The following is a 17,138-nucleotide window of genomic DNA, read 5'->3' as shown; positions in this document are numbered from 1 at the left end:
GAGGGAGTATATAGTTCACGGAATCCACTTTTTGGTGGCCAACTCTTATTTACCCTTTTTCCTCGTGCTTCACCTTCTCTCCCAAATTTGCGAGAGAAACTTCTACTTCTCGGATAACTGTGGCGGAATTTTAATCGATTTCTCAAATCAGCACGAAGCCGAAGATTTGAATAATTAATCAGCCCGCTTCGTTTCGTCTTTCTGTGTGTTAGGGTTTCGATTTTCTCCTTTTTTTTTTTTCATTTTCTCAAATTGAAGGTTTTTTAGGGTTTTGCTGTTGTATTAGATTTAGCTCAATTTATGGTTCGATTTTATTGTAGTAGTAGTTTGTTTGTTTGATTTTGAGGTTGATTGTATCTTGTATCCATATACTGAGCATTAACATATTTTTTTCTTTGTTTGTTCTTTTATTTCCTAGTATTTTTCTCTGCTTATATTTATTCTATTACTTTGATCGAATTCATCTGCAAAAGCTTATATCTGAAAAAATAAAAGGAAAAAAAAAGTACAAACGAAATAAAAAATAAAAAAGGATTCTGGAAATAAGCATAAAAGAGTAGAAATACTTGATAGTGATAAAATCACAGACTAGGCGAAAATAGAAAAAAAAAATATATAGAGAGAAATCAATAAAGAGTTTGCTTTGTAAATGGCTAGCTCTGGTGCCGATAACCGGCATAATGGGCACGGGCAACGACTAGGCATTACCGAGCCGATTTCATTCGGTGGACCAACGGATTACGATGTGACCAAGACTCATGAACTTGAAAAGGTTAAATTGCACTTTTCTTATTATTGGGGATTGTATTGCTGTATATTTTTTTTTGCTGAAGTGATAATTGTGGATTTTTCAGTACTTAGAGAACGTGGGTTTGTATGAGAGTCAGGAGGAAGCTGTGAGAAGGGAGGAAGTGCTTGGGAGATTGGACCAGGTTAGGTAACTTGTATCGGTGCTTTATTTGTAAGTTCGTTTGCTTATAATGGTGTTAGCTTGATATTTGACATTGTCTGTGTTTTGAAATTTGGATTTAAACAGATTGTGAAATTCTGGGTGAAAACTATTAGCAGAGCTAAGGGTTTGAATGAGCAATTTGTGCAAGAAGCTAATGCCAAAATCTTCACCTTTGGGTCATACCGCCTTGGGGTATGAATAATTCTAATTATTTAATCAGTTTTAGTTATAATTTGATGGTTTTCTTATGTATTTTATCTATTCTTTCTGCAAGAAGTTTTCTTGTTTGCATTGTGCTTACTTTTGAAGATTGAATTGTGTTGTAGGGTTCTCTTGTCTTTACATGTTTTAAAATTATTGGTATGCTTGTATTTTGTTATTTATTTATGTTATGTTATAGTGTTGTTAACATCTATTTCATTGGAACGCAACAAAGTTCCAATTTTGGGTCATTTATTACAACTGGAAATTGCTCGAGGGTATCAGAACTGGTTTGCAAGCTTGTCACTGTGAATTTTTTAATAATATATTTTTGGGTTATAGGATGACAAGTAGGTCTTGATATAAGGTAAGTGTTGTCCATCCTTTTAGTCATGTGGATTCTTTTGAGGGCAATGTTTTGCCAATCGCCATAGACAATGTGATGTTGTTCATGTGTATGAGTATGATTAGTAGGAAATAATATTGTAGTTTGTCTGTATGCTCTAGTTTAAATTTTACCACCTCATTTCCATTTGTAACCCAGAGTGTTATATGAGCTTGGAATAGAGCAAAGTGGCTGGATCAATGGTTGGCTGTAAATCCATATATTTGTTACTTTTTGCTGGATTTAACTTTTTGGTTATGCTTCCGGATATGTCATCTATAAGCTAGTTAGAATTTGAAAACTTGAGATGAGAAAGTAGATTGTTACAGCTCTTGCAAAATATATGTATGCTTGTTGATCGTTCAGAAGCTGTTGGACTGATTGTCTTTACTCTAGCAGATCAATGATTGGTGAAACCGTAGAGTTTGAGTACACAAAACCCCTAAGGGATGACCCATTATAATTTCTTGTAAATAACATTGTATTTATATGCTGTGGGGAGTATATTGGTCTTTATCTTTTCTATCAAACTCAGACAGCAGCATGCTTGTCTATGCATCAAGTTATCCCAAAATGAATGATAATGTTTTGTACGATTTTTGAAGCTCCTCATCCTTTTTTCTGTCTCGCTCTAGAAATTAATACGTATGATCTGGTTAATGCTTAGTAGTCTTTGATGTGTTTCTTGCAAGAATTATGTAACATATTACTGTATGTGTACACTGTTCTGACTTTCAGGCATTATCTTACTGGAAAATTTGCAAAAATATTTGTATAACTGTCCTTTCTCCTTTATCAGGTGCATGGTCCAGGTGCTGATATAGATACACTGTGTGTTGGACCTAGACATGCCACACGGGAGGTAAATCATCACTTTTGTTAGCTAATGTATCTTATCTTCCATTTTAAGGTCTCTTTAATTATAATGTATTGCTGGGTGTAGGAAGATTTCTTTGGAGAACTTCAAAGGATGCTCTCCGAGATGCCAGAAGTTACAGAGTTACATCCAGTGCCCGATGCTCATGTCCCAGTGATGGGATTCAAGCTTAATGGAGTGTCCATAGATCTTCTTTACGCAAGATTGTCGCTTTGGGTGATTCCTGAAGTGAGTGCATACATGTCGTTCTCTTATATATATATAGAAAGAAAGAGCTTGTTGGTATAGCTGGTAAACATGTATACTAGTTATCAAGTAGGAAAGACTAAGCCTGCTATGCTACACAATACATACATAGTAACTTAAAAGTCTCACATAGAAAGGTAAAAGAATAACTTGCCCTTGGGAGACTTTGTTGTTAGAAGATCCTAAATAGAGAAAGGAGATATAGCTTCCCTCTACTCTACCCTCTACAAGATTACATCAAGTAGTTTGCAAATCTATAGCCTGTAGGGTACACAAAAGTTGATTGCAAGTGCTTACTTTATCCTTGCTTTGAGTTCATGCACGTGCGTGCTTAACACGTGTTTATGTGTGTTTTTGTTTTCTCTTCCTTTTTCCTACTTTAAGTTAGTGCTGTTCTCTTGTGATAGAAACCGTAAGTTATTCTTTTCTTAAGACATTTTTCATGCTGTGGAGAGAGTTGAACTGAGTCAAAAAAGTCTTACCTTTTTGTTATGTGACGGACTTGATGATCAGGAGCTTCTCCATATATTGAGATCAAGACTTTGGCATTTTTTTGTTTTTTTTATTTTAATGCTTTTCTGTTTTGGTTCATATCCTTTCTTGTAGGATTTAGATATCTCCCAAGATTTGATTTTGCAAAATGCAGATGATCAGACTGTTCGCAGTTTGAATGGTTGCAGAGTTACTGATCAAATTTTGCGTTTGGTACCAAATATACAGGTCTGTGATGCTGCTTCAGTTTGATATTATGTGTTTATGCTATCTATGAGAGTTATTATTGTTCTTGTAACTGTTTGAAGTTGAGATTTCTAGGCAATTCTTTTCTTATTTAAAATAATTATATAATACTCTTTTTTCTTGTGGTTGCAGAATTTCCGTACAGCACTTAGGTGCATGAGATTTTGGGCAAAACGTCGTGGGGTTTATTCAAATGTAAGTGATGTTTTACACCCATTGGATGTCTTGAAGCGGGCTTTTAGGTCCAATGGCTGCTATCATCACTATCAAAGTGGTTCCTTTTCCAGTATTGGCTTTGTTAATATTATTTCCAATTTGTTTTCAGGTTGCGGGTTTCCTTGGCGGTATTAATTGGGCACTACTAGTTGCTCGAATTTGTCAATTGTACCCCAACGCTTTGCCCAATATGTTGGTCTCTCGGTTCTTCAGGGTTTTTACTCAATGGAGGTGGCCCAATCCTGTCTTGCTTTGTGAGATTGAAGAGGGGTCTCTTGGTCTGCAAGTTTGGGATCCAAGGAAGAATCCCAAGGATAGATACCACTTGATGCCTATAATAACTCCTGCATATCCATGTATGAACTCTAGTTATAATGTCTCAGCAAGCACTCTGCGCATTTTGACAGAAGAGTTCCAGAGGGGACAAGAAATTTGTGCGGTATTGTTTCTTTAATTGTGTTCATATTATGTTTTTCCTTACATATGGAAACATGTTTCTCTAAAGATACCTGCATGTATCATGCCTCCCTTTTTAAAATTAATTTAGAGAGGTTGTGTAGGGAGGGAGGATTGTGTACGGTGTTGCCCTGCATTAGGAAGCTCTGCATAGTCTCTATGATTTAAGATTTTATGTCACATTAGACTTTTGTCTCTCGAAAAGTATAATTCGGTTCATCTGTGATTTTAATTAGTACCTGAAGCATATGGTGAGGTATCTGGCATATGATCTGCATTTTGGTTGTCTGTTATTTTAGTGATAGTCATACTATTAACTTTTGTATAAGATAACTGTGCTCATGTTTCTGTTGGATGACTGCATGCACTTTCAGGCTATGGAATCTAACAAGGCCGACTGGGATACGCTTTTTGAGCCTTTTCCTTTCTTTGAAGCATATAAAAACTATCTACAGATCGACATTAACGCCGAAAATGCTGATGACTATCGTAAATGGAAGGGATGGGTTGAGTCCCGTCTTCGAACACTTACATTAAAGGTAATGCAACTGTACAGATGGACGATAGTACTTGATACTATAGGAATTAGGAACATTTTAAACTGTTTTTTGAAAAATTTCTGTTTTTCCACATCCAGATAGAAAGGAGCACTTATAACATGCTTCAGTGCCATCCTCACCCAGGTGAATTCGCTGATAAATCCAGACCTTTTCGATGCTGTTATTTCATGGGTTTGCAACGTAAAAAGGAAGTTCCTGCTGGTGAAGGCGAACAGTTTGATATAAGGATGACCGTTGATGATTTTAAGCAAACTGTTAATATGTATTCTCTATGGAAACCTGGAATGGAGATCCGTGTAAGCCATGTCAAACGAAGAAGTATACCTGCTTTTGTATTTCCTGGGGGTATTAGACCTCGTCCTGCTAAATCTTCTGGAGAAAGCAAGAGATCGTTTGACATGAAACCGGGTTTGGATAAGCTAGATGATGCGAAGAAGAGAAGGATAAATGATGATCCAATGACTAGTGTGGGACTTCCCAGGGGCGCAACATCGTTGCCTTTAGATGGGGGAAGTGGTGTCGGTAGTCCTATCAGCAGTGCAACTTCTTTTGTAAAGGTGGAGAATCATCTTGAAATGGTTGGACAAATTGATACAAGGACTGACACAGGTGACTCAGAAGTGTTGCATACTGCAAATTATGGCGAACTTGATGGACCTGTCCAACAAATTCCTCCTCTCAGGACCACTTCAGCACCTGCTGCTTCATCCAATTCCAAGGAGGAGGAAAAGTTGGCAATTGAAAAGATCATGTCTGGACCATACGACGCTCACCAAGATATATCTGAGTTGGATGAGCTGGATGTTATGGAAAATGCTAATCAAGTTGAACATTCTGGAGAAGCCACAAAGCTCTTGGAGGAGTCCTTGCCTGTGAATGCACTGCTGGAAGTTGCAATTCCTGGTGTTACTGCAGCCACCTCCTGTTCATTCCCTAATGGGAGTTTAGAGGAGCTTGAGGTCTCATTCTATTCCATAGTTTCCCTTTTCTCTGTTGGTCAAACGATTATCTTGTTTTTATTGATTTTGTATGTTTTCTTTTATGCAGCCTGCTGAGCTTTCAATGCCTGCTCCTGTTCGAATAAGCTCTGCACCTGTACAAAATAAGCCGCTTATCAGGTACTCATTGACTATCACATTCACTTATCGTTTTAATGTGCTTTGTGGAGCTTACTGATTTCGTTCACGACTTCATTAAGCTTTATATTTTGATTCTTGTGTATGGCAGGCTCAGCTTTACATCATTGGGTAAAGCTTCAAGTCATAGCTCGTGAAAGAACGATAATTAGGGTTCAACTTGAACCGAGCTTAGAGTTTAGGGGTGGATCAAATTTTGGAAGGCTCCATAATTATTATATACCCCATCTCAAGGATTATAATATAATCTGTATAAGAATTTTACATTGTATAAATTGTTAATAAATCCTGAATTAGATCGCTCGTGCCCTCGCCATCAATGAGTTTGTAGGGAGCTGAGTGTTGGTGCATAACAGTTGCACCAACATTTATGCAAGGACATGTTTTCATAATCAAAGAGCATTTTTCATCTGCTATATGTTACCTATTTTCATTTCATGCAACTTTCGATAAATTGATTTGAAGCGCGTAATCATACATACAATATCTTTTAAAACAACACCATATTGGTTCGAGTAACTTGCGACAAACTCACTTATACTTGCAAAAACGTCTAATACCATCCGCATATGTTATTTTACAATGCTTATATTAACTAGCTTACATACTACTATACTATGGCAACAAGACATCCATAATACTATAACTCTGATAGAAAGTATATGCTACAAATCAACCTTATAACGTAAAGTACTTGATAGAATATGCCTAATATTTAATTAGCTTGTTTCTAACAGCTTTAAGCTTGTTTAGAGCCTTGGTCATGGTAATACGCCTATCAGGATGAGCAGCAGTGCACGATAATCCTACCTCAAAAATTGTCACCAAACAACATTCCAAATGTTCATCAGGGGTTTTAATTTGTTCAAGGTCGTAATCACCATCGTTTGCTTGTTTGCGTAACTGTGTACGCAGCTCAGGATCTAACAGTTGCTCCATCATTTGAGTCGGAACACACGATTGAACCCATGCAATCAAACCTTGTTCTCCTGTAAAACTCTCATGGCTAGGGCTTTTTCCTGTAAATAACTCCAATAATGTTACTCCAAAGCTGTATGTATCTCCTGCTGTTGATGGCTTCACTCCGAGTCCATACTCTGCAATTAATCACAAAATTTTCATCAACATTTGTTTGTTTGCTATCAAGTGTCACTCGGAAATAATTCCTTTGTTTTCATAAACATAAGATTGCGTACATCTGATCCCTAAACACTGCCTAGACGGAGGGTCATTTAGAAATAACTCTGTTTTCACAAATATAAGATTGTGTACTCTGATCCCTAAGCACTGCCTAGATGGATAAGAAAAAGATAATCATAGTGTACATAAAGATACTAACCTGGGGGCATATACCCAATAGCACCCTTCAAAACATGGGAAGAACTAATGGAATATGGATCACCCATTCTCTCCATTAACAACTTAGCCAACCCAAAATCTCCGATTTTCGCCGTAAAATCTTCATCAAGTAGAATGTTGCTAGGTTTTAAATCACAATGCACCACAGGGACTTCACTATCATGGTGCAGATAATCTAAAGCACAAGCAACATCAATAACCACACTCAATCTTTCCATTAAGTTCAAACCATCTCCATCTTCTTTCTTTCTCTTACCCTTCATCCAATCTTCTAAGCTTCCATTACCAAGGAACTCATAAACAAGAGCAAGAAATTCCATGTTTTTGTTATCCAAACTCGAACAAGAAGTTATCAACTTAACAAGATTCCGGTGCCTTACATTCCTTAAAGCTTCACACTCTGCAAGAAAGCTCTTCCAAGTAGTGCTTAGTTTCATGTCAAGTACCTTAATCGCGACAACCATGTTATCCTTTAAGTACCCTTTGAAAACCTGTCCAAAACCTCCTCGTCCTATCAAATGCTCCTCACTAAAACCTTGAGTGGCAAGACGAAGTTCATCATATTTAACCATGTAAAATCCTTCGAACTTGGAGTCTGCAGTTCTACTTAACTTTGCCTTTTTCTTCCTGATTACGAAAATGAAGGAGCCAACTACTAAGAACGTCACGAAAACTACCACCGAAACAATAACAATATCGATATTGCTAAATTTTCGAGTATGATCATGATCAACTACTTGTGCATTCTCACATGCTAAGTGCAAGGAAATTTTTGGGTTGCCTTGTAAATGGACTTTAGAAAGGTTTGTAAAGATCCCTCCACATGGAAGTTCTCCTTCAAGATTGTTAAAGGATAGATCTAAAGATTGAGTAGCATTCAAGAGTGTGAAATTAGAAGGAATGGAACCAGATAATTGGTTATGAGAAAGATTTAAAACTTGAAGGGCTAACAAATTTTCCAAAGAACTTGGAATAGAACCAGAGAAAAGATTTCTAGCCATATTCAAAGTCTCCAAGTTCTTGCAATTTGAAATGGAGTTAGGAATCCTCCCCGACAATCGATTGTTCGAAAGATCAATGGTAATGATTGTAGTTAGTAGCTCAAGTTCATCTGGTAACTGCCCATCAAAATGATTGTTGGACAAATTTAGTGTGCTTAAACCAGAGAGGGTAAGAATCTCTTTAGGTATGGTGCCATTAAGCAAATTAGATGATAAATCTATGTAACCGAGATTGAAACCTCGAAAAGAGCTAGGAATTGAACCCGACAATTTGTTTCCTGATACATCGAGTTTAGTTAGCTTTGTAAGAACACCCATCGATCCTGGAATCACCCCGGAAATATGATTCATAGCCATATCCAAGACTTGCAAATCTTGTAAATGACTAAGTTCATTAGGTAATGAGCCAGTAATCTCATTGTTGCTTATGTTCAACAAAGATAAGCCAATGAGTTTACCAATTGAGCTCGGTATGCTACCATGGATTTGATTTTGCCCCATATATAACTTCGAGAGTACCTTCGATAGATTTCCTATAGAGTCAGGGATGAAGCCTTCTAGAAGATTTCCATCGAAGGCGAGAAAGTTGAGTTGAGTACTATTAGCTAAAGAAGTTATGAAGTCAAGACCATTTTCCTCACCTAAGTGATTGACTATATTGTTGTAGCCAATGTTGTACATCTTAAGGAAGGGAAGGTTCCCTAAACCCGGAGGTATAGTTCCTGTGAGGCGATTGTGAGCCATACGAATCACTTGGATATTCGTAAGGTTTTGTAACGAGCCAGGAATTCTTCCGGTGAACTTATTGATGCAAAAATAGAAAGTAATGAGATTCGGTAAGGTTTCACCAACATTATAAGGAAGTTCACCCCACAATTGGTTTGAAGCCAAGGCTAAGAAGACTAAAGATGACATATTATAGATAGGTGTAGGGACTGTGCCGGTAAGGTTGTTAATACTAAGATCAAGATGTTCGAGGCTCCTAAGATGGTGTAACTCACTAGGGATTGTGCCGCTAAGAGCATTAGTCCCTAAATCTAAGATTTTCATCGAAGTAAGATTCCCTAGAGATGGCGGAATAGGGCCAGAAAGTTTGTTGCTAGCTAAGTTTAGGACTCTGAGTCTTGGGAGGAAACTAACTTCTTTCGGAATCCTCCCTGAAATGTTATTCATAGTCAAGTCCATAACCATGAGCTCGCGCAACTTACTTATATTCGATGGAATCGAACCTTGTAAGTTGTTCGTGCTCAGGTTGAGAACTTTCAAACGAAGTAGATTACATACTTCATTTGGTATCGAGTTAGATAATTGGTTGTTTTGAAGTTGTAAGGATTGTAGGAATGAGAGATTGCCTATATGAGAGCTTATAGAACCAACAAGTTGTAAGCTTGACAAGTCAAGAGCAATAACTCTTTGTTTAAACTTGTTACATACAACCCTTGTCCAATTGCATGGAGACGAGTTTTTATCCCATGTTGATAAAGGATTTGATGGGTCGAGGCTCATTTGGGATCGGAAATTTATTAAGGCATCCTTGTCTGAATCGAGGCTTAAAGTCCTTGATTCAATTACAAGGATTACGGGATGATTGAATATTAAAAAGGCTAGTTGTAATTTTAGGATGGCAAACATAAACATTGTTGATGAATGAACTAACATTGTTTCTTTGCTTTTTTTTTTTTTTGATGATCAAGTATTTATAACGAAGGATACATATGAAATGGTTTTACATGATGCATTTATATCCATTTAATAGTAGGACGTAAATAAGGGGTTAGGATACAACATTTTCTCCGTTTTCTTTAGTCCATTTTAGTTGGTGATGACTTCTCTTATGCTTTGGACACTTCAAGGTTGGTTGTTCTCATTATACTTATGCAACATGTTGGGGTCCACATCCGATTTTTATTACTAAATTTCGAGACATGTCAAACTAAATTAATTCAATCTGTTTAAGTCTGTTATTTATTTTCGTAAAGTTCGACCTGTTTTTATCTGGATCTAGTCAAGCCCGTATCCACTTAATAATACGATGTAAATAAGGGGCACGGTTAGCATGCAATTGTTTTGGTTGTTTTCTTTTTAGTCCATTTTAGTTGGTGATGACTTCTCTTATGCTATTGACACTTCATGGTTGATTGTTCCGATTATACTTATATAACACGTTGGGGACTCTAATCCGATCCTTTATTATTAAATTTCAAGACATGTCAAACTAAATTAATCCAATCTGTTCAAGTCCACTATGTATTTTCATGAAGCTCCGCTTGTTTTTATTTGGATTTATTCTTGTCCGTATCCGGGTATCATAGACATCTAATCTACTATCATACTCCATGCATGCTCCAAACCTCCCATAACGAGTTCCCTGATCTTAACCCATACCAAAAATATTGTTTTAACATGATATTCCTCTGCCCCAACGAATTCTTTATATTCACACATTTACTCTTATTTCTCTTAATTTTAGTTATATTCATACATATTTAATAATTTCCATTAATTTCTAAAAACAAAAATATTGATTAAATGTAATACTTCTTCTTATTCATTCTAGTAGTCTTATTTATATTTGGGTTACTATTTTCTTATTATTTTTAATTTGTACTTTATTTTTAATCAATAAGGTAAAATATTTTCAACTTAAATTTTGTTTTATTTGTTTCAATGAAAAGATAATTAATATCAATTTTTTATAATATTTAAATATACATAATTAGAGATATTAAAAATTAAAATATTATTTTAATGAACATGAAAAAGTAAATGAAATTACAACAAAAAGGGAAAGTAATACAGTAGTATAAGAAGAGAAAGACCCCTAGTGTTTGACTTGGTATAAAATAGAGTTTCTCTTATCTGGTTTCACATCCAAAGTCAACAAAAGTAAGATAAGTATACCAAACTTTACATCCCATCCATTTTATCACATGGGAATCAACTTTAAGATTATATATATATTTTTTTTTACTTATTACTTACTCTTATTTTATATATTACGATTATTTTATAAGAAATTATATATTTAAGTAGAAATGTGAAATTATTTTTAATTCGTCTAAATGTATATTTTCATATTATTAGTTTTTTTTATAGCTTTCAATGATCAAAATGTAATTGATCAAATTTTGCTACGGTTTCTTATCCAATCATATTATATATTTACTATTGTATTATCTATTTTTTTAGTTATATTATATAAAGCAAGATATAAATAAAGGAAATAATATTAAATTGCGTAAAAAATAAAGGAAGCTTTAACATTAGAATTTTGACTTAGTTTTTGGTTTTCGAGTTGGCATCAGGGTTAGATGGCTTGAATGCATTTACTTGTTAGCTATACTTCATATAATTATTTGATAATGGTGGATGTTTTAAAATAAGGTGATTATCAAGTGCCAAGAATGATTTCAAAATAGCTCATCCAATGGTATACATTGATGAGGGATGTGATGGGGATGCAAGGGAATCGAGTTGGCTTGGTGTTGTAGTTTCAACGGAAGCAAAAGGGGCACTGATGCAGGGTGCTCTTTCGAGCACTTGTAGACAGAAATTTTTGTCGCGTTTTTTAGTTTTGCTGCATTTGTGTGACATATAATGTTCTTTTGGGAATATTTTCCTATTGACATATAATCTCGTTTCTTTTATTATTAGTTTTGTATTCTTTTTGTTTTCTTCTGTAGTTGGTTCTACTTATTTATTTTATTTATATGCATTTAATTTATCTTTCCGTGTAGCTACGTCTTATTATCTTTCTCGAGTCGGGGGACTCCTTTGGTCGCGCTCTCCTTTATGGGTATGAGTTGCCGCCGTCCTTCCCTCCCTAGACCCTGTCCATAGTTTTTCTATGAGCGAAATACACTAGGTAGGATGATGATGCGCTAAAATCAATATTTGGGTATTTTGGCTAATACAATGTGAGAAATAGGGTTCAGAATAACTATGGTCTACGAGTGTCTTCTTTGTATTAGAATGAGAACTTTATCATAAGAGTAAATCTTTGAGCTCTAATGAATGAGTTCTTTATTTATAAGCAATATTTCTTAATGTATTGTTGAATAGAAAATAAAACTTGCTTTTTGGCTTTTGATTCTAAATTGATGCTCGGTTTTCCTCTTATTTTAACTACTTTTTCACCATTGTTGAGATCCAAAACCTTTCGTAACGAAAACTTTTAACTACTAGACATTCTCACACACTTGAATAAGAGGTTTCTAATAAGTCAATTTTCTGGGAAAATATAATATTGAAAAATAGTGGGATTAGTGTCCTTTTAGTTTAGAAACACTATAAATTGTGTCTTGATCTTACATGCTTGAGTCTTGACTACATGACGTGATGCTTGGTTTAATTGGACTTCAACATCAACACTGGTGATCAATTTTCATCTCCATCGACGATGTGATGTCTGCAAAACGAACAAACTTAGCCAGAAGTATCTAAGAATCCCTTCTGATGCCGAAGACATTATACGGTGATGAAGTGGTAGAACATAATTGTGATCAATTAAGAATACTTGTATGTATTAACAAGAACAATAAGTAGTTTCCTTGGAAGTTAGAACATAGTACTAATATTTACTCTACCAAGCTCACCTTAATTCTTGCTTACGACATACCAAAATAACGAAAAACTGAGGACGTTTTAGCTTTACATCACAAAAATCAACACAAAACCGCCCTAATATGCGTTAGAGCCATTTTCGGGCATAACTGAAAAGGGAATTACACAGACAATGAAATAAGCCTACACAGGTCTCCTACATTGCTCTTATTCTCTGCCCCTTTTCTATCAAAAGCTCCTCTAGCTAGTTGTTTCTTTTTCTCCTGCAACTCCAACACTTTCTCTTCTATTGTGTTTCGAGCAATGATCCTCAGGATCTTCACTTCTTTTCTCTGACCGATTCTATGAACACGGTCCATGGCTTGTTCCTCGGTTGCTGGATTCCACCAAGGCTCAAATAAGTAGACAACAGAAGCAGCTGTAAGATTGATACCTGTACCAGAAGCTTTGAGACTGGCAAGTAAAACAGTAGGTGAATCTGGTTCGAGGATGTGAAAATCCTGGATCACTTGTGCTCTCTTTTTGGCCGACAATGTACCATCCAACCGCAGTGTCTTGAATCCTGCAGCTTTGAGTGGCTCTTCGAGTAACAGTAACATCTTGCGGAATTGAGAGAACACAACTGATTTAACATTCCGGTTCTCCACGAGGAGTTTCAATAAAGCCGAAGCTTTTGAAGAAGATTGGTGCGATGATGAGGATGTGCTTGCACTATCTGACAACTGTGGTGGGCCTGAGTAAAGATCGGACTCTGACAAGGGATTACGGCACATAGGGCAGCTGGATTTTGTATGCTTCAAGGTCTTAATGATGCAGGCACGACAGAATATATGAGCACAACGTGTGATTACGAGGTTTGTCGGTGGAGAAATACAAATCGGACAGTCGAAGTCATCTTCAGTATCTTGCAGCATTGACATTAGCTTCGTAAGCAGTTCGGGATTATTTGACACATCTGCAAGATGGTAAAAATAAAACAATGAATATAGTTACCAAATATTAAACACTTCATCAAGATTATAGTAAGAAAAAATTATACTAAAAAGATCATCATCATACCCCCACATATCCCAATCATAGAAACTATGATCAAAGTCTGGAAAAGATTGATAACGCCAAACCATACTTTCTTAAAAGATATCAATATCAACACTCACTAGTGCCCTAACTTTCCATTACTACCTTAAATCCTGTCTATGGTGTTATCTTGCATGATCTTAAATGGGATTCTAGTATCTAAGTGGGTAGTACAACAGTAATGGTAATTTTCAAGCATGTAGAATCAATCACAGACAAAGCAACAACCAAGTTGTGGTGCGACAATAAACGATTGCACCAAATAGAAGGCAGAGCTTAGAATTGAAGATGGAACAAAGACAAGGTAACTAATGAATCTAATGAAGCTGTCATTTGACAACCGAAAGAATACACAAAAAACCCTTCCAGGATGATAATCCTAAGCAGGAAAAGATGAAGGATGATCAAAGAAAGGCAACCTTGAACATTGTCAGGAGGGACCAAAGATTTGATATCATGTGGGCACAATGCAACATCCGTACAAATTTGGCGAAGCCTCAATATAATGCTGAGGACCGTAGAATAGTTGCGTGTCACAGTACCATCATTGATGTATTTCCCAACAACCTGCTTGGCTTCTTCTTCCATACGATCATATAAATCACGTTCTTCTTGCGAAAGTTCCACATAATGAGTCTCTACGGATTTTGATGGCAACACAATCAAATTTTGCTCTTTTGTTCTTCTCAATGAAACAGTTGACATTAAGACCTGTGATGAAATGTTACATACAACAAAATTAGAGAAACCACAGTTTTGTTGTTGCTACCATTGATTAGGATCATGCAGGTAGATAGGCTATTTGTTCTCATAAACCTATTGCGTGCAGACAGTGGAGTATATAGCACAATTACGGCCTATTCTTGAGCTTGTTTCCTAGCCAAAAAAAATACTACAACGCCAAAGCCTGAATCCCAAAAGATCAGGGTTGGCTTGTTGTTGTATGTGTATGGGATGTGACTAGGTTTCACTGAGCTAATTGACACAAATGACAAATCTATGCTCACTCTTGTCCTACATCTAGGATGTGACTAGGTTTCACTGAGCTAATCGACACAAATGACAAATCTACGCTCATTCTCGTCCTACATCTGAACTTTGGACTGGCAATGAACAAGGAGCACCCCCAGGACATGATAAGAAAAAATGTACCTGAAGACGCACAAGACCTTTTTTATCACCCTGAACTAAAGGCCGTTGTACAAGTCTATTCCAGTACCCCTTATTAGAGAAGGGATCAAATTTCAAGAAGGCCATGAGAGAAAATAGATCATGGGAGCTGTTCTGAATTGGTGTTCCTGTCACAACCCATCTTCTCTTCCCATTTAAAGACGCGACTGCACAGCTTTGCTTCGCACTAGCGTTCTTTATCAAATGCCCCTCATCTAAGATAATTCGTCTCCATTCCATCTTATTAATCGGTGACGCAGATCGGTTCTCCTCAATGGACAAAATGTTATAGGTGGTGAGCACTATATCATAATTCTTAAGCTCATCCACATCATGAGTCCTCTCCTTACCATGATACAAATACAATTTCAACGAATTGAGACGAGTATGTTCGAAAAGCTGATCAACCCAAACCGATATAACCGACAATGTACATACAACTAAAGTTGCATTTGATTCTTGCAAATTCTCACTTACCCCACTACCCAAATCAGATGAACCCAATTTCCTCTTCTTCCTAGAAGTATTAGTGATCGCCTTTTTTCCCTTCCCAACTCTTTTGTACTTCTTACCAGAATCATCAATAACAACAGCTTTATCACTTAGAACATTCATTTCATTACTTTTATCAATATCCATACAACAATATTTGTCAAAAGCAATCAAAGAAAGTAAAGTTAAGGTCTTTCCTAATCCCATATCATCAGCAAAAATCCCACCCCTAATCGGTTCCGGTCTCGAATTCGTCTGAAAGTTAGTTAACACATTGACAAAAGCCCCATCTTTTTCTTCCCAAAATGGGGGCAATTCCTCAGAATTCTCCCTCCCTACCAACCACCCTAAACCTTCTTTTTGGTGTTCAAACAGTTCAGACAAAATAACATCTTTAGGAGGCTCCAATTTCACCAATAACCCTACTTTTTTACCTACATTCTCATCAACAAACTTGAAAATCTCATCAATACTCTTAACATCTTTACAATTTCTCCTATCCTTGACTACCTCCGATTCAGACAAAGCGAAACTCGGAACATTCCCACATATTAACTGTAAACCACCTCCTATAATTGCAGATTTAACAGTTTCAAAAGCCTCAATTCTAGCGAAAACATGAAGTTGAACAGGAATTTTAAACTTAGGGTTCTTATTAGGAGAATTGGGAACAATACCTTCAACAAAAATGAGTTGAATATCAATTAAAGGAGCTAGAACTTTAGCAGCACCTCTTTCAATGTGACCCACTTGTGCTCCACGAGTATTAAGCACTTTAATGGCGTTTTCATCGTAGACATTTAAGGGTTCTCGGACTAAACCCACCATTTCTCGGCCACTAATTCTACCAGAATAGTACTGTACACCCACTATATTGACAATAACGAAACCTACCATATAGGTTTCTGAGGAAGAGGCTAGGGAAAGTTGTGGGTCGGTTTGTGAATCTTCATAATCGTTTGTTTCATCTTCATCAAATGATGCCATCTTTTGTTTATTATTTGAGTGGGAAATTGATAAAGATGGGGAATTTTAGGGTTTGTTGGTCGAAGTTATGGTGATTTGGAGTTCTTGAAATTTTGTTGTTTGGTTTTTCATATTTGAATGAGTAGTTTCGCGGTGTAAGAATGGTCGAACGACACGCTCATAATACGTTCATTAATTTATAAGTGCACAAATGAGACCACTTTTTTTGAATAATACATAATTCATCAATAAAAAATCATACAACATTTGTATCAGAGATAAAAATTAGCTTATACATAACAATTTTAACAAAATATAATTTAAAATTAACAAAACTACGATCGTTGTGTATGAGATCTAACAATTCTGAATATCCTCTTCCACATCGCTATTTGATATAGCCTTCTACGAGGAGGTCTTTCGATATATTGTAGTCTTGAGATAGAATTGAATTTGATGTAGTTAATGGTAATTGCAATTTCAGTATCCGCTGCATTATCGCATTAATTTCTACTAACAAATAGATAACCCAAAACTCTCACGATAATTTTAGTAAGAGAAATTGGGATTTTAGTATGTTGTTAATGGTCCATCATTAGACTAATTATTTCCTCCAAAAATATAGATGGACTCAACAAACAGATAAAAAGATGAAAAGAAAAATGAACATCAACAAACAGATGAAAAAGATTTAAATTTTCAATGTCATGTGTGTGAATGATCTTCATCTAAACCCTCCATTT

At 36.1% G+C, this 17,138-nt stretch overlaps 3 protein-coding genes across 3 annotated transcripts; 1 reads left to right on the top strand and 2 right to left on the bottom strand.

Moving 5' to 3' along the window:
* The first annotated feature begins 40 nt into the window (after nt 1-40).
* LOC130827660 (nuclear poly(A) polymerase 1) lies at nt 41-6,240 on the top strand. Its single transcript, XM_057693445.1, has 12 exons — nt 41-772; nt 855-932; nt 1,037-1,144; nt 2,338-2,400; nt 2,482-2,643; nt 3,268-3,381; nt 3,532-3,594; nt 3,725-4,054; nt 4,446-4,610; nt 4,709-5,590; nt 5,679-5,749; nt 5,859-6,240. Exons 1-12 carry the CDS (start codon nt 650-652, stop codon nt 5,902-5,904), a joined length of 2,205 nt encoding a protein of 734 aa, XP_057549428.1. The 5' UTR covers nt 41-649; the 3' UTR covers nt 5,905-6,240.
* On the bottom strand, nt 6,212-9,838 carry LOC130827650 (probable LRR receptor-like serine/threonine-protein kinase At3g47570). The gene is made up of 2 exons (XM_057693433.1): nt 7,107-9,838; nt 6,212-6,864 (listed from the first exon to the last, which is right to left on the bottom strand). Exons 1-2 carry the CDS (start codon nt 9,784-9,786, stop codon nt 6,476-6,478), a joined length of 3,069 nt encoding a protein of 1,022 aa, XP_057549416.1. The 5' UTR covers nt 9,787-9,838; the 3' UTR covers nt 6,212-6,475.
* Nucleotides 9,839-12,610: 2,772 nt separating this feature from the next.
* LOC130827641 (putative SWI/SNF-related matrix-associated actin-dependent regulator of chromatin subfamily A member 3-like 1) lies at nt 12,611-16,566 on the bottom strand. Its single transcript, XM_057693422.1, has 3 exons — nt 14,920-16,566; nt 14,187-14,478; nt 12,611-13,645 (listed from the first exon to the last, which is right to left on the bottom strand). Exons 1-3 carry the CDS (start codon nt 16,414-16,416, stop codon nt 12,852-12,854), a joined length of 2,583 nt encoding a protein of 860 aa, XP_057549405.1. The 5' UTR covers nt 16,417-16,566; the 3' UTR covers nt 12,611-12,851.
* Nucleotides 16,567-17,138: the final 572 nt, after the last annotated feature.

This window comes from Amaranthus tricolor, chromosome 1 (genome assembly GCF_026212465.1).
Source record: "Amaranthus tricolor cultivar Red isolate AtriRed21 chromosome 1, ASM2621246v1, whole genome shotgun sequence".
Taxonomy (NCBI): Eukaryota; Viridiplantae; Streptophyta; class Magnoliopsida; order Caryophyllales; family Amaranthaceae; genus Amaranthus; species Amaranthus tricolor.
The sequence above is the reverse complement of the archived record's forward strand: the minus strand, read 5'-3'. Positions and strand labels throughout refer to the sequence as shown.

Excerpts from the sequence above, each read along its gene's own strand:
- LOC130827660 (XM_057693445.1), top strand. The coding sequence starts at position 650 with ATGGCTAGCTCTGGTGCCGATAACCGGCATAATGGGCACGGGCAACGA. Across the intron at positions 3,595-3,724 it reads GTCGTGGGGTTTATTCAAAT|GTTGCGGGTTTCCTTGGCGG; the intron begins GTAAGTGATGTT and ends ATTTGTTTTCAG. Across the intron at positions 4,055-4,445 it reads GGGGACAAGAAATTTGTGCG|GCTATGGAATCTAACAAGGC; the intron begins GTATTGTTTCTT and ends ATGCACTTTCAG.
- LOC130827650 (XM_057693433.1), bottom strand. The coding sequence starts at position 9,786 with ATGTTAGTTCATTCATCAACAATGTTTATGTTTGCCATCCTAAAATTA. Across the intron at positions 6,865-7,106 it reads TATTGGGTATATGCCCCCAG|AGTATGGACTCGGAGTGAAG; the intron begins GTTAGTATCTTT and ends GATTAATTGCAG.
- LOC130827641 (XM_057693422.1), bottom strand. The coding sequence starts at position 16,416 with ATGGCATCATTTGATGAAGATGAAACAAACGATTATGAAGATTCACAA. Across the intron at positions 14,479-14,919 it reads AAGGTCTTGTGCGTCTTCAG|GTCTTAATGTCAACTGTTTC; the intron begins GTACATTTTTTC and ends ATTTCATCACAG. Across the intron at positions 13,646-14,186 it reads CCCTCCTGACAATGTTCAAG|ATGTGTCAAATAATCCCGAA; the intron begins GTTGCCTTTCTT and ends ACCATCTTGCAG.